The sequence below is a fragment of the Quercus suber genome, unplaced genomic scaffold, assembly GCF_002906115.3.
Source record: "Quercus suber isolate HL8 unplaced genomic scaffold, Cork oak 2.0 scaffold_79, whole genome shotgun sequence".
In the NCBI taxonomy this organism is placed as follows: Eukaryota; Viridiplantae; Streptophyta; class Magnoliopsida; order Fagales; family Fagaceae; genus Quercus; species Quercus suber.
In genome coordinates, this window is record NW_027069544.1 from 1,430,988 (window position 1) to 1,445,351 (window position 14,364).

General features: G+C 29.9%; 1 protein-coding gene across 1 annotated transcript; it reads right to left on the reverse strand.

Annotated features, from left to right (window-relative positions):
• Positions 1–3,151: 3,151 nt before the first annotated feature.
• On the reverse strand, positions 3,152–3,802 carry LOC112031264 (vacuolar iron transporter homolog 1). Its single transcript, XM_024063952.1, has one exon. The coding sequence runs from the start codon at positions 3,800–3,802 to the stop codon at positions 3,152–3,154; it is 651 nt and encodes a 216-aa protein (XP_023919720.1).
• Positions 3,803–14,364: the final 10,562 nt, after the last annotated feature.

Genomic DNA, 14,364 nt, shown 5'->3' on the forward strand with positions numbered 1-14,364 from the left:
ATTAGCCCAAGTAGAGGTCGAGCCTAATAACCATATTTTGGGAACGCACATTGTTATATTTATCTTTTTTGAAATAAATTTCAAAATAAAAATAAAATTATACTTAAGTTCAATTATGTTACAAAAAGATTAAGCAAACTAGCTATTATCAATTGAAATACGTATAAGAAACTTACTTACAAAAACTTAGTTAGTAATTTTGCAACTCAAAAAATAAGAATGGTTTTCAAATAAAAAATTAGACATATAGAAAGTTAAGTAAATATTATTTAATTAATATTTAAATATAAAAAAAAAAAAAAAAAAAAAAACTCCACTTAAAGTTATTGACATAGTCCTCAAACTATATCGAGTTGGATTTGGTTTTGATTTATCAAATCCATTTGTTAATTGATATTTATTTGTTGTGAGGGTTCAAAATAAAAAGAATGTGTAACCCAACAATATAAATTTTAAAATATTAATCAAGTAAAATTTTATTAACGGTTACAACATTAAAAATAAGTTATATTAGGTGTGGGGGATTGGGCTGTGTCTACCCCGAAGTTCCCAATCCAAAGAGAAAAATCCTAAAAATCTCATTCACGAAATGGACCCAACCCATATGTAAATATAGGATAACTAGAGCCATGTAAAAAAGAGACCATCTGGAACCATTATCAAGGTACTCCGAGGAATCAACCTTCCCGAAGAAACATATCTCGACCTAGAAGCAATCATATGCTTTACTGAGGACACCTTTTCGCTTATCTTCTCTAAGGAACACGTAGAAGAAGATGCAAAACCCAATGTAATAGTCACTTCCACATTAATAAGCTCTCTCTCTCTCTATCTAATGTCAGCCACATTAAATGTTGAATGACTAGCCTGAACAGTAACAACACCCCTAAAGTCAATCTTCATGATTAAGAAATGGCAGGCAGAGGGGTTGATGGGACAAGTTTCCCCTAAATCTAGCTAAAAAGGATTCAGTTGGAGGAGGAGAAAGAGTGAATATAAAAAGGGGAGGAGGTAGACCAGTAAGGGGATCTGGAAAAATCTAAGGAAGAACAAGAGAGAGAAAGAGAGAAGAGTCTGAGCTTGTCTTTTTCCCTAGAAATTCAATGTATACCTTGGGAAACAAATTTTCATCAATATAAGAGTCTAATTTAGTCATTTTCATCTCCAATCACCTATCCGATCTTCCCATTGTGGGATTTTGCCATTTTTTCTTAAAAAGTTAGTTGTGTTGATCTGAAATTCATAGCAAGTTTGGCGTGCTTTGTGTTTTTGACCCCCACATTAGGCATAACTTAACATTTTTGACATATGTATAATCAATCTTATGCTTAAACTTTAAATTCCAATTCAATAATTTTGTCTCTTATTTCTTAATTCATCTTCACGTTGTAAAAGAATGAATAATGCTAGAGACACAATATTTTCACAATATATATTTTTTACAATAGTTGAGCTGACAATTTTTTATTAGTTTTTATTGGAACCACCATTAATATTAATTATTTATTTATTTATATTTTGAACAAGTAAACTCTTTTTTTTTTTTTTTTGATAGATTGTCAAGCTGATTTTGACCTTTACAGAATGCCAGGTTAAACTAATTTAGATATGATGCAAAATTAGATAATAATCATAAACTAATTTAGATTATGATTATTCTTCAATTTTAATATAATATACTAGGTTATAACCCATATTTTTGCATGAAAATATTTAGGTGAAACTACAATGTTGGTTCCTCAAATTTACCATGTGTGCGCAATTGATCCCTCAAATTTGAAGCTAACACAATTGGTCCCTCAAGTTTTAAAACTAAGTTATATTAGTTCTTTTATTAACTGCCGTTAATGGTATACTTACGTGACTAACGGAACAATGACTTGTTTTTTTTTTTTTTAATGACGTGGCATTTTTTTATTAAAAAATTACAAAATAAAAAAACAAAATTCAATTCTCAAAGCTTTTGAAAAACAAAATTCCAAGCCCTAGTTGCCGCCAGCTCCAAATCTTGAAAAAACAGAATTAAGCAAGAAGCAAAACCAAAATTCAATTCTCAAAGCTGTCAATCTACACCGCCCACCAGCAAAGAAAAGGTTAACTTTTTGTAACCGAATTGGGACTAATGAGAAAGGAGGACTCCACCACCTCTTAAGTTATATTTTAATCACAAATATACTAATAAAAAGGATTTTTTCTTTTTTAAACAAAGATCATGCAGCACGAAGAACAACAAATCTATATAGAAAAACCATACTAATTCACAGACTAATGCTAAAACTTACTAGTCACTTTCTTGATCCCGAAAGGGGAGATGATAATTGTTGGCACACAAACACCAAGCATATCAAACTTGAAGAAATAAGGAACCGGCGGTGGCTAGGGCTTGCGCTATCGTCGGCGGCAACTAGGGTTTGGGTCTCCACCGACAGTGGCGACTAGGGCTTTGTACAATCGGTAGAAAATGCTTTTTTAAATTTGATACTGGGTTATAAATATTGTTTGTGTAAATTGATTTTGTAATTTTTTAATGAAAAACATGTCACGTCATTAAAAAAATGTTAAGTCATTGTTCCGTTAGCAACATAAGTAATACTACTAATAACAGTTAGTAAAAATACTAATACAACTCAGTTTTAAAACTTGAGAGACCAATTGTATTCGCTTCAAATTTGAAGAACCAATTACGCACAGAGAATAAACTTAAGAAACCAATATTGTAGTTTCGCCAAATATTTAATAGTAATGATGATGAGATAATCTTACTAAGGGGAGTGAGCAACATAATACACTTTGACAGTGTTTGATCATTTTTTGTTTATTATATAATTAGCTTGTTACCCAAAAATTATGTAAGGTACTAGGAAAAAAAAAATGAAATGTACAAAATATCAAGAAAAGAAAGTAACATGTACAGTTTGTTTCAACCAATATTTTCATCTAAATTCCTTTGCCAAACATACAAATATTGTAGAAATAGACAGACAAATAGAAATATGAGACTTATCAGTTTATTTGTGCTTGTAACACTACAAGATAGGTACTACAATGAAAAGAAAAAGGCAAGTTTATTTGTGCTTGTAACACCACAAGATAAGTACTACAAGATCCAAGAGATCTTGAAAAGAAAAAGGCTTCAAAAACTAGCATATGATTACAGTCCAGACTTACCAACAAGTTTGGTTAAGCCATAAGTAACTCCCATAGCAAACCAACCTCCGATCAAAACCCTTAAGGAGGACTTCACAATAGGTGCCTTCCCTAGAAAAGCACCTAGCCCTCCAAACCCTAACAAGGCAAAACTCACAACCCCAATTACCACTCCCACCCTCACTGCATAGTCCTTTATAAACGCTGCCCCCAATAGCGGTACTAATGCTCCCACGGCAAATGAAAGTGCTGATGCTCCAGCTGCATGCCAAGGGTTTGGCAATTTCTCTCTCTCAGCATTTAGTTCCTCCACTCCCATGTTATCAGTGCTACCATCTCTCTTCATTTGTGCCATTTCAATGTCATATTGTGAGTAAACAGAGACGAGCTCTCCGATGGCCATACTACATGCTCCGGCAACCAACCCAGCAACCCCAGAAAGGATCATGGTTTTAATATCTGTTCGGACAGCTCCAACTCCAATCATAAGGGATGCAGTGGAAAGCAACCCATCATTTGCACCCAAGATGGCAGCTCTAAGCCATTGTCCCCTTTTGGTGTAGTCTAATTCATCGTTTTTAGTTTGTTGCTCAACATCGAATGATTTGACTTCATTTAAGGGTGATGGTTGGTCGTGAACTTGGTTGGCTGCCATGGAAGAAAGGTAGTAAAAAAAACAGGCAAGTAAAGCTACTATAATGAGGAAGATTATGATAATGAGTATATGGAGAGGAGTGTGGAGGACACACTATCAGGAGGTTATTTATAAGGGAAAATCAAGATTAGAGATTTTATTAACGGAGGTGTGGAAAATGGTGGTCTTAACGGAATCCAATGTGTGTTCACACTCGAGATTATATATATATATATATATATTCATATTTATAATTCGGAAGCTTTTTCTTTTTTTCCTTAAATAAGGCTTGACGTTACTTTGCTTTGTTGTTGACTTATGAAAAGAAAATACAAGAGATCAAAATGAGATATTCGATCCACACGTAGGAGAAATTATAAAGTCCTCATGGTGAATAAGTGATGTGGTCAACTATTTTACTAAAAGACTTCCACTTATTTAAAATTGCTGAATTAAAATTTTTTTTTAAACTGAAACTAATTACTGACTCAACAATTTTAAATAAATATGAGTCTTTTAGTGGAATGATGGACAAGTGATGTGGTCCATCAAAGGACGGTATAATTTCTCCACATGTAGAGTAGGTATATGGCGTTGTTGTTTTTGCTTTGGATTGCGAGGTAGGGATAACTAGTTTTATTCTTGTTCTTTTTTTCTCTTAAAATATATTTATTTGAACGGTTTAGACCCCTTAAAACAACCAAATTAACCTAGTTAATTAGCCAAGTGATTAACTTAGTCAATTTAAGCAATTCTAGGTTATTACAAACATACAATCATATCAAAAGTATAAAACAGGGAAATATAAAAGACACAATAATATGATCACCTAGAAAACCACATGGTAAAAATCTGGGAAGGATTTGACCTAGCTATCCTCAAGGTAAACCTGAATCCACTATGCGAAAGAATCGAAGTTCATACAAAAGGACTTACAAGCTCCCCGCTTGACTTCCTAATGCTACCCATCAGTAGAACTTACTGACACGACCACGTGCAAACTCCAAATCCACGGACTCCTTCTTTCTTGGATTCTCCAATCAGTTACAAGCACCCACGTTTGATATTCTGTTAGGTTCTAAGGTCTTAGGATTTTATGTATTTAGAACTCTAATTTGTAATGTTGGCAAACCATGATCAAAACATTGTATTTAGTCTTATTTAGTCTTGCTCAAAGTTGGTTTAATATTGTAAAGTTGGAATCGAGTGGCTGCAGAAGTACTTGGGACTTTCGGCCTGGCTCGATCGATCGAAGAATAGACTCGATCAATCGAAAATCGCACAGGTTGAATTTTCTGCAGAATTTCCAACTCAGCCCTACTTCATTAAACGTTTAGGGTTTTATGTTTTTACCCTAGGTGTATAAACTAAACCCTAGCCACGTTTTTGGAGGTCGTCCATATTGTATTGTTGCTCATACATTGCTGTTTTGTGTGAATCTCTTGTGAGATCTTTGAGGAGCTTTCCTTTACACAAAACTTAGGGTTTTCATGGTAGAGATGATTTCAACATCTTGAAGATCATTACCGTTGCAACCATTGGAACTTAAAAGAAAAGCAAGCGGGGAGCTTGTAGCTGATTGAGGAATTCAAGAAAGAAGTAGTCCGTGGATTCAGAGCCTACGCGTGGTCGTGTCAGGAAGTTCTACTGGTGGGTAGCATTAGGAAGTCGAGCGGGGAGCTTGTAGTCCTTTTGTATGAACTTCAATTCTTTCATAGTGAATTCAGGTTAGCCTTGAGGATCGGTGGGTCAAATCCTCCCCAGGTTTTTACCGTGTGGTTTCCTGGGTGATCATATCTTGTGTTATTTATTTTCCGCTGCTTTATATTCTTGATATGATTGTTTGGATTGTTTTAACCTAGAATTGCTTAATTTGACTAAGTAACAACTTGGCTAATTAATCTAGGCTACGCAATCTGGTTGTTTAAGGGGTCTAAATTCCTGTCAATATTCATTAAGTTTCAATGGTAGCAATCGAGTTGATCATCAAAATGTTGAAGTAATCTCTACCTTGAAAACCCTAAGTTTTGTGTAAAGGAAAGCTCCTCTAGATCTTACAAGAGATTTACACAAAACAGCAAAGTATGAGCAACAACTCATCTGGAGTAACTCTAAAAACGTGGCTAGGGTTTTTCTTTATATACCTAAGGTAAAAACAAAAAACCCAAAACGTTTAATGAGTTAAGGCTGAGCTGGAAAATTCTGCAGAAAAACATTCTGCCCGAGATTCGATCAATCGAGTCTTTCTTTCGATCGATCGAGCCAGGCCGAAATGCACCAATGCATCTGCAGCCTCTCGATTCCAACTTTACATGAAAGACCCAACTTTGAGCCAGCCTAAACAAGACTAAACAACCTGTTTTGATCATGATTTGCCAACAATACAAATTAGAGTTCTAAATACATAAAATCCTAAATCTTTAGAACCTAACATTATTGATCTGCTCAATGCAATATTAAAATTCACATATTGAGCAACTTATTTTCTTGGGAAGCTTCTAATTAAAAAGAATGGTCAAAGCTCACAACGATAAATCTGTATAACTATAGGATTAAAAGAGTTTTTTTAAAAAAATAATAAAGATCAAAGGTTTCCAATGAGATATTTGATCTACATGTTGGATATGAAGTTGTTCTTGTTTTCATCTTACATATTACCATGGTTCTCAGAACCGGACCGGACTGAGAGGTCAGACCGTGAAAACTGAGAACCGGAATAAAAATTGGTTTTTTAAGCCTAAAGAACCCAATTTTTTGTTAATTCCATGAACTCCTAAAACCGGGGTTGAACCGCACGAATCGGTGAGAACCGTGCGGTCCAACCCCTTAGCAAAATTTTTTTTTTTTTTATTATAAAAACAACTTAACACAATTTTATTCTACTTAATTAAACTATCCATCTCTTATAAGGAATAAAAAAAAATTATAATTAAAATCCTTCAAAGATATTCAACTTTACTTCAAAAATTAATCATAAATTTTAATGTTTTCATGGTTATTATTTTATTTTATTAACTTTCTTATTTAATTATTAAATATATGCTTGAAAATCATTAAATTTATAATTAAAATCCTTCAAAGATATTCAACTTTACTTCAAAAATTAATCATAAATTTTAATGTTTTCATGGTTATTATTTTATTTTATTAACTTTCTTATTTAATTATTAAATATATGCTTGAAAATCATTAAATTTCCCTTACATATATAGATATATTAGTCAATTTTGCTAGTTTTATAAATTTAATATCTATATTTAGGCTTTAATTAATTATTAAATTAATTATGACGTCATCGCGGTTCAACCTCGGTTCAACCTCAAAATCCTTGAATCTCTCCTTTTTACGGTTCAATGAACGGTCTGGGTCTGAAAGTCTTGATATATATTACTATATATTGCTGACTGTCAAAACATGTCTAATCCCTAGAATATCTAACCTTTTTTTTTCAACTCTAACAAACATATTTGTTTCATAAAATAAACAGTCTTTATGAAGAATCAAAAAGTTAAAATGTGATCATCTTTGTGCTTGCATTGTTCTTTTTTCCTTTTTGTTAAGTTTCTTCTAATTTTTTTTTATTATTTTATTTAAGTTTCTTCTTATTATATGTTGGTTGCATTTGAGATAGCTTATATTGAGCAGCTTCTTTTACTATTTAGCTTCTTTTTGCTATTATTCATGTGTCTTATTGCACTTTTTGGTACTATACATATGTTTCACTGTACTATTTTAACTAACTTTTAACTTTATCTACATACTTTCGATGACTGGACTATTTACACCTATGACCTAACCTCAATATTGATGACTTTCGATGGGTAATAGCTTGTAGAAAAATCAGTAAATGTATTTATAAAATAAGTACGAAATTTAACTTTGCAATTAAAAATAAAAAGAAGAAGAAGGAGAAAACAGCATCTTGAGTTTGAACTGTAGGTGTGAATTGCATTAGATTCCAAGTTTCCAACGACTGAACGACACCAATCTTTCCACCTGTCCAAGTGACCTTCACCACATTAATGCATCATTCCTTCCTATAATTAATAGAAAACCCTGAGGCGTGTGTCCTTCACACGCACTCCTCCATATTCAATACCATTATTTTATTACTAGCTACTTGTAATATCATGGAATGGAACCAAATTTTGTAGTTTTATGTCCACACTTGAATCAAAGAATATATAGAAATATGCTAAGATTCAAGATGCTTCAAGTTAACTCAAATGGACATAGTGGAGTAGGAAGCATAAAAAAAAATTAAAAAAAAATTTTAAAAAAAAATTGTACATAAAAGTTTACCTCAAGGTTCGTCTCAACGAATTTGAGACCTAAGGCAAAAACATTAAGTGGGACTTTTTATTTTATTTATTATATTTAAATATTAATTAATTATTATTTATTTGATTAAGACTATTTTCATTATTATCTTCTAAATATTTTTAATAGATTTTTTGTTCATTTGTTATATTTTCACCCAAAATTTTTTGTTGTGTAGACCAAAGATAAAATTGCATGCACCACTTACAAAATTTATTCACAATACTTGTTATAGTTTTTCTAAAAAGGAAATTCCAAAATAAAAATAAAATTCTACTTAATTTCAATTTTGTTACAGAAAAATTAAGCAAACTAGCTATTATCAATAGAAAAACGTATGAGAAACTTACTTAAAAAAACTTATTTAGTAATTTTGCAGCTCAAAAAATAAGAATGGTTTTCAAATTAAAAATTAGAAATATAGATAGTTAAGTAAATATTATTTAATTAATATTTAAATATTAAGAAAAAAAATCCACTTAAAGTTTTTGACATAGTCCTCAAACTATATCGATTCGGATCTAGTTTTGATTTATTAAATCAATTTTTTAATTGATATTTAGTTGTTATGATGGTTTAAAAAAAAAAAGTGTAATCCAACAATATAAATTTTAAGATATTAATCCAATAAAATGTTATCAAGGGTTACAAACACTAAAAATAAGTTATTTTTTAAGTATAACTTAATATTTATGACCTATGTAAAATATAATCAGTCTTATGCTTAACCATTAATTTCCAATTAAATAATAATGTATATCATTTTTAAATTTATCTTCACGTCGTAAAAGAACGAATAATGTTATAAGTACAATAATTTCATAATATTTTTTATAATAATTAATTATTTATTTTTATTAATTTTTATTGGATCCACCGTTAACATTAATTTTTTTTTATTTTAAACAAGTAAACGCTTTGTTTTGTTTTGATAGACCCGTCAGGCTGATTGTTACCTATTCGGAATTGACCCTGTTTGGGCGGCAGCTTACAATATAATTGTACAAATAAAACGTAAAATATATTAGTGAACATACATGAAGTGTGGCCTCCACATGGAAGCCACAGTAGATATTAGTTATTTTTAATTAGGAGTTCACTTTCGGTTCAAACTTCAAACTTTTGAGTAACATAAAAATATAAAATGACATAATTTGTACCACATGATACTACAACTCGCCTATATAATAAGTTGTAAATGGTAAAAATATATTTTTATATGAACTCATCATCCACTTCTATTTTGTTGTGACAAAAATCGTGTCATTTTATGTATTCATAAGAATTACTCTTTAAAATAAACTAAACTATCTCAGATAAGGACGATGTCAATGTCACGAGGGTCCGTGGGATCAATTATATTAGCCCAACAATTTTCTTGTCTTCTTTTGTGTTTTGTTCTTTTCCTAAATTTGTCTTTCGAAGATAAAATTGCGCTAGATGTACCATACTGAGATATCATTCTCACACAACTAAAATAATTTGGATATATATATAGTAAACTCTGCTTTTCTTATTGCAGATACAACCATCAGTAGATATGCTCTCGTCCTTTAATTTACTTATTTATATTATTATTAAAATTTAAAATCAGGTTAGGTTTGTACCAAATTATCAAGTTGAAGCCTCCAATAATTTTAAAGTTTCCCACTACTTTCAAGTTTTTTTTTTTTAATTTTTTTTTCCCTCAAACACTAATTATTACAGCCTACAAGCTCTAAAGATGTCACAAATTGCTAAAGTGGACGATTGTAAATAACAAACCATCACTAATCGTCATAAACGAATATATAAACCACCACTACAATATTTGAATTTTTTGTTTGTGATTTGTGACAATCAATACGTTTGTAAGTATAGTGTAGTACAATAAATATAGTACCCATAGCACTATTTATTAGAAAATTTTGTACATGTGACAAAATAAATATTTGAATTGTCTATCTGTGATTTATGATAATTATTTTGTAAGCATAATGTAGTAAAATTTAAAGTACCCATAGAACTACTCCTCAAACATTTATGTACACATGAAAAATAGATATGCAATAAAAATGATATGTATGTAGAAATGATTGTTTGCCATGTGGTGTTGATTCACTTGTTTGTCCAAATAATTCCAAATAAATGCTAAGTGTCACGTATTGGGAGCACCAAAATTAACAAATGAGGGATTGGTTGAGCTTATGTAATTATATCTTCTTCTTTTTCTTTTTTCTTTTTTTTTTGATAATTTTTTGACTGTTACAACATGAGAGTAGGGATTTGGTAGATTAGATAATATTAGATATTAGATAGATTAGATTAGATTAGATTAGATTATATATATTAGATAATTGGATATCATTGGACTAATTTATTTTTCTTTTTAAAATTCCCTTTCCCACAAAATTTAAACCACTCAATTGACACTTCATTTTGACATTTGCAAATTTTTTTTTTTTTATATTGAGAATAAAGTATTACTCAAAGAAACTTTTATGAAATATAAGAAAAATATAAATAGTTTTTATTTTAGTTATTATTGTTTAAGTTCAAGAATCTAGTTTCTCCCAAAAAAAAAAAGTTCAAGAAACTATAATGACAAAAAAAGTAATATAAAGAAAAAATTATTAAAATAGAAGATCTCTAATAAATAGTAAATGGAAGAGATGATGTAGAAATGCTAAATGAATAAATGATTTTCCATGATGATGAAGAATTTCTATGAATATGATGAGAAAAAATTATTAATTTTGCTTATATATCATATATTATCACTTTTGAGTTGGAAAAGTTTAAATGTGATGAGTATAGATATATTTTATTTGTTTTATTTACCTGTCTTTATTAAGTAATGAACTAATGATTAAACTAATCATTAGTAGAATATGTTGGAAATCATATTGAATCATATACTATACCATATAATAGAAGTTGGGCTTAAAAGCTACAATTGCACTAAGTGAATATCAATCACCAAGTGTTTGCACCAAATTACAATAATTTTTCACATAGAAACAAGTAATTGTTCTTATTTATTTTCCTTCTTCTGCTTTATCAATTCTTTTGATAAACACAAAAGCTAACCAAACATATCTCCCTTTAATTTCTTATCAACTTTAAAAAATTAATCCTTTTGGATTTTTTCTCAAAAAAAAAAACCTTTTGGATTTTCATTTTGTTATAAGAGTAATAGTTTTTTTCAATTTTATAATTATTAAGATAAAACAGAGACATTTTTGTTTTTTAAGCAGCGGTAGTGTTTTTGAGATAAAAAGAAAAACTAATTATTATGATTACCTTAAGGGAGTGTTTGGTTCGCTGTTGTGATGTGCCCTTAATATGATACACATTATGATTATGTGATTTTAAGGTTTTTCGTTTATTTTATTTTTTTCTAATATTACCATAATTTAAAATTAAAAAATATATCACATCATCCTAATCTCATTACCTTCCTAAACAACGTAATGTTGTATACTTGTATTGAAATTATATTAATGTAAGATTATAATAATGTAATATTACAGCATAATGTAACATTATGGCGAACCAAACACCCCCTAAGTGTTTTAGTAAAATGACAACACTACAAATATATGATGATTACAATAATTGTTTTATATGCAATAGCCAATAGGTTTTTCTTTATTCTCATCTTCTCCTTCTTTCATGATTATATTAAGATAATTATAAATTCTAACTTCATTGCAATTTGAAGGAAATCTAACTTCATTGCAATTTGAAGGAAAAAAAAAAACCTTCGTGGCAATTTGAAATTCTGCATCAAGTGGAACTCTTCAAAATTTCTATATTCTCCATCTTTCTTGGAGCGAGGAATGAAACCCATCCTAAATTGAATCCCAAATAGTTGGGCGTAGATTCGTAGAAATCATGGTAGCACCAAATGGATATCTTTATCCAAATTTCCTTTACTGCTTTAGTGCTTTATCCACTCTTTCCCTCTTTGGGCATGCATAAACTTATCTCCCATTCATTTGTTCTTATCAACTTACAAAAATAAAACCTTTTGGATTTTAATTTTGTGATAAAAGTAAATAGTTTTTTATCTTATAATTTCATGCAGCGATTTTTTTAAGATTAAAATAACAGCAGTTTTTAATTAAAAAATGGCAACGACTGTGCCTTTTGGGATGAAAAGAATATTTTTTTAATTATTATTTTGTCTAATACACATATTTTTAATGTTATATTAACTTTAGATAATTAATTTCTTTTAAGGAAAATAACAACACCAAAAATATTTCTAATATATGCCATAGTTTTCTGTTTATTTTCATCTTCTCCTTGTTTTACAATTCTTGAGATAATTAGAAGGAAAAAAAAAAAAAAATTTGCTGCAATTTGAACTTTTACATTAAATGGATCAATTCTTTGTTTGAGATAATTAGAAGGAAAAAAAAAAAAAAATTTGCTGCAATTTGAACTTTTACATTAAATGGATCAATTCTTTGAAGTTTATATATCCTTTATTTTTCTTGGTGGAATGAAACTCGCCCCAAATTGTGAACCCCCAAATCCCTGTGGCTACATAGGTATGTGTTTCTTTTCTTTTCTCAAAGTTGTATTCTTATTCATGAGTACGGACCAGTAAGTTCAATGATGTTAATAACTAGAGCCTTTAAATAAATCCATAGATGTGTTTTTTCAAATCGTATGCATTGGTATAGGCGTAGGTGTACATATATATATTGGCTATAAAAACTTTTCACTTTATACTTTGTGGTGTTTTATTATGAAAAGATTTGTCTAAATTACCTTTTTTTGTTGTTGTTCAAGTTACACCTTTGAACGTTTTATGTAGTTGTATTTTCACTCCTTTATATTTTTTCGAGTAAAGCGAAAATAGATTGTTTTTTCAATCCAAATTAATAACATAAATGACAATTATACCTTTTTTGTGGGTTCTACATATACCTTTGCTCAATCCAAATTCGTAACATAAAACTTACTAATATAATTTTTGTTCATGATTAAGGTACTAAAAATATTTCCAGATTTTGTCCCTTGCATCTTAGGAAATTGAAAAATCTATATATTACCTTTTTTGGGGCCCAGAAAATTTAGTGAAATAAGTTCTATACAAGTTAGCCTCTTTCCTTTACTTTAGGTACTACTTTAGTTCATCTAAAAATACCAGAAAGAGTAGTTGATCAGGATTCAGGACAGTAGTATTTTAAGTAATAGAAATTTGAAATACATTTGCTATACTTATTTTCTGGTTAAGTAAAAATGCCTAACCGCTCCACCGCCTTGTTATTTCTACTTGTCCTCTTTTTATTCAACTCAAGTGAACTCTTTTACCATAAGCCTCTTTGATCAATTTTTTTATCATTTTTTTTTTCAATAGCTTCTGTTGATATACTCATATACGTACATGTCACTATTTAGGTGTACAAAATATAAATTCTAGAAATTAAGTACAGAAAATGAGAGAGAGAAAGGGTTTAGCTAAATGATAATGTCATCTTATTGGTAAATTAGTCATTTAATCTTATATATATATATATATAATATAGATATTCTACTCTAGAATAATCTAAGTGTATATATGTGTGAAACTTCTTTTTGGAGATCTTGGACCCCGACCCTTGCCCTCCACACTCTGCAAACACTTATACTTTTGAAGTGACCATTACGCCATGAGTACGCGGTGTTATTTAACATATTTTTGTTAAATTATTGTTTGTATAACACAATAATATAAGAAAATCATATATAAGGAGTATTTTGTGAAAATTTTAAAGGTCAAAACGGTTTGACTAATACTACGGAGACAACAGTTTCACAATCATTTCACAACAAAACTTATGTGCCAACTTATTAAGGGTTCTCATTTGGACCTATTATTAACATCATTTTTTTACTTGCTATTAACAATTTGTCACTTACACTTTTTTTTTTTTTAAAGAAGATTGTCGTTTAAATTTTGTCATAAAAAAATATTGTGTCAGTACTAGCCGTGGTTGTCAAAATCCCGATCTGGATTTTACGATCCTACGATTTTACAATCCCACCTGCCCAAAACAATCTAAATCTTTCAAGAATCTTTGCGATCGTTCAAAATCGGTAGGATCATATGATTCTGATGATCCCAGACGACCTTAGTTTCTTGTAATCTTCTTTAACTTGATAGAAAGCTTAGTTGGATTCAAATGAAAAATAAAATCTCAATAGACCAAGTTTTTCCACTCTAATGTAGAGAGAGTGTTAGTTGGACCTAAATAAAAAATATTTCAATAAAGTGTCACATTTTGAGG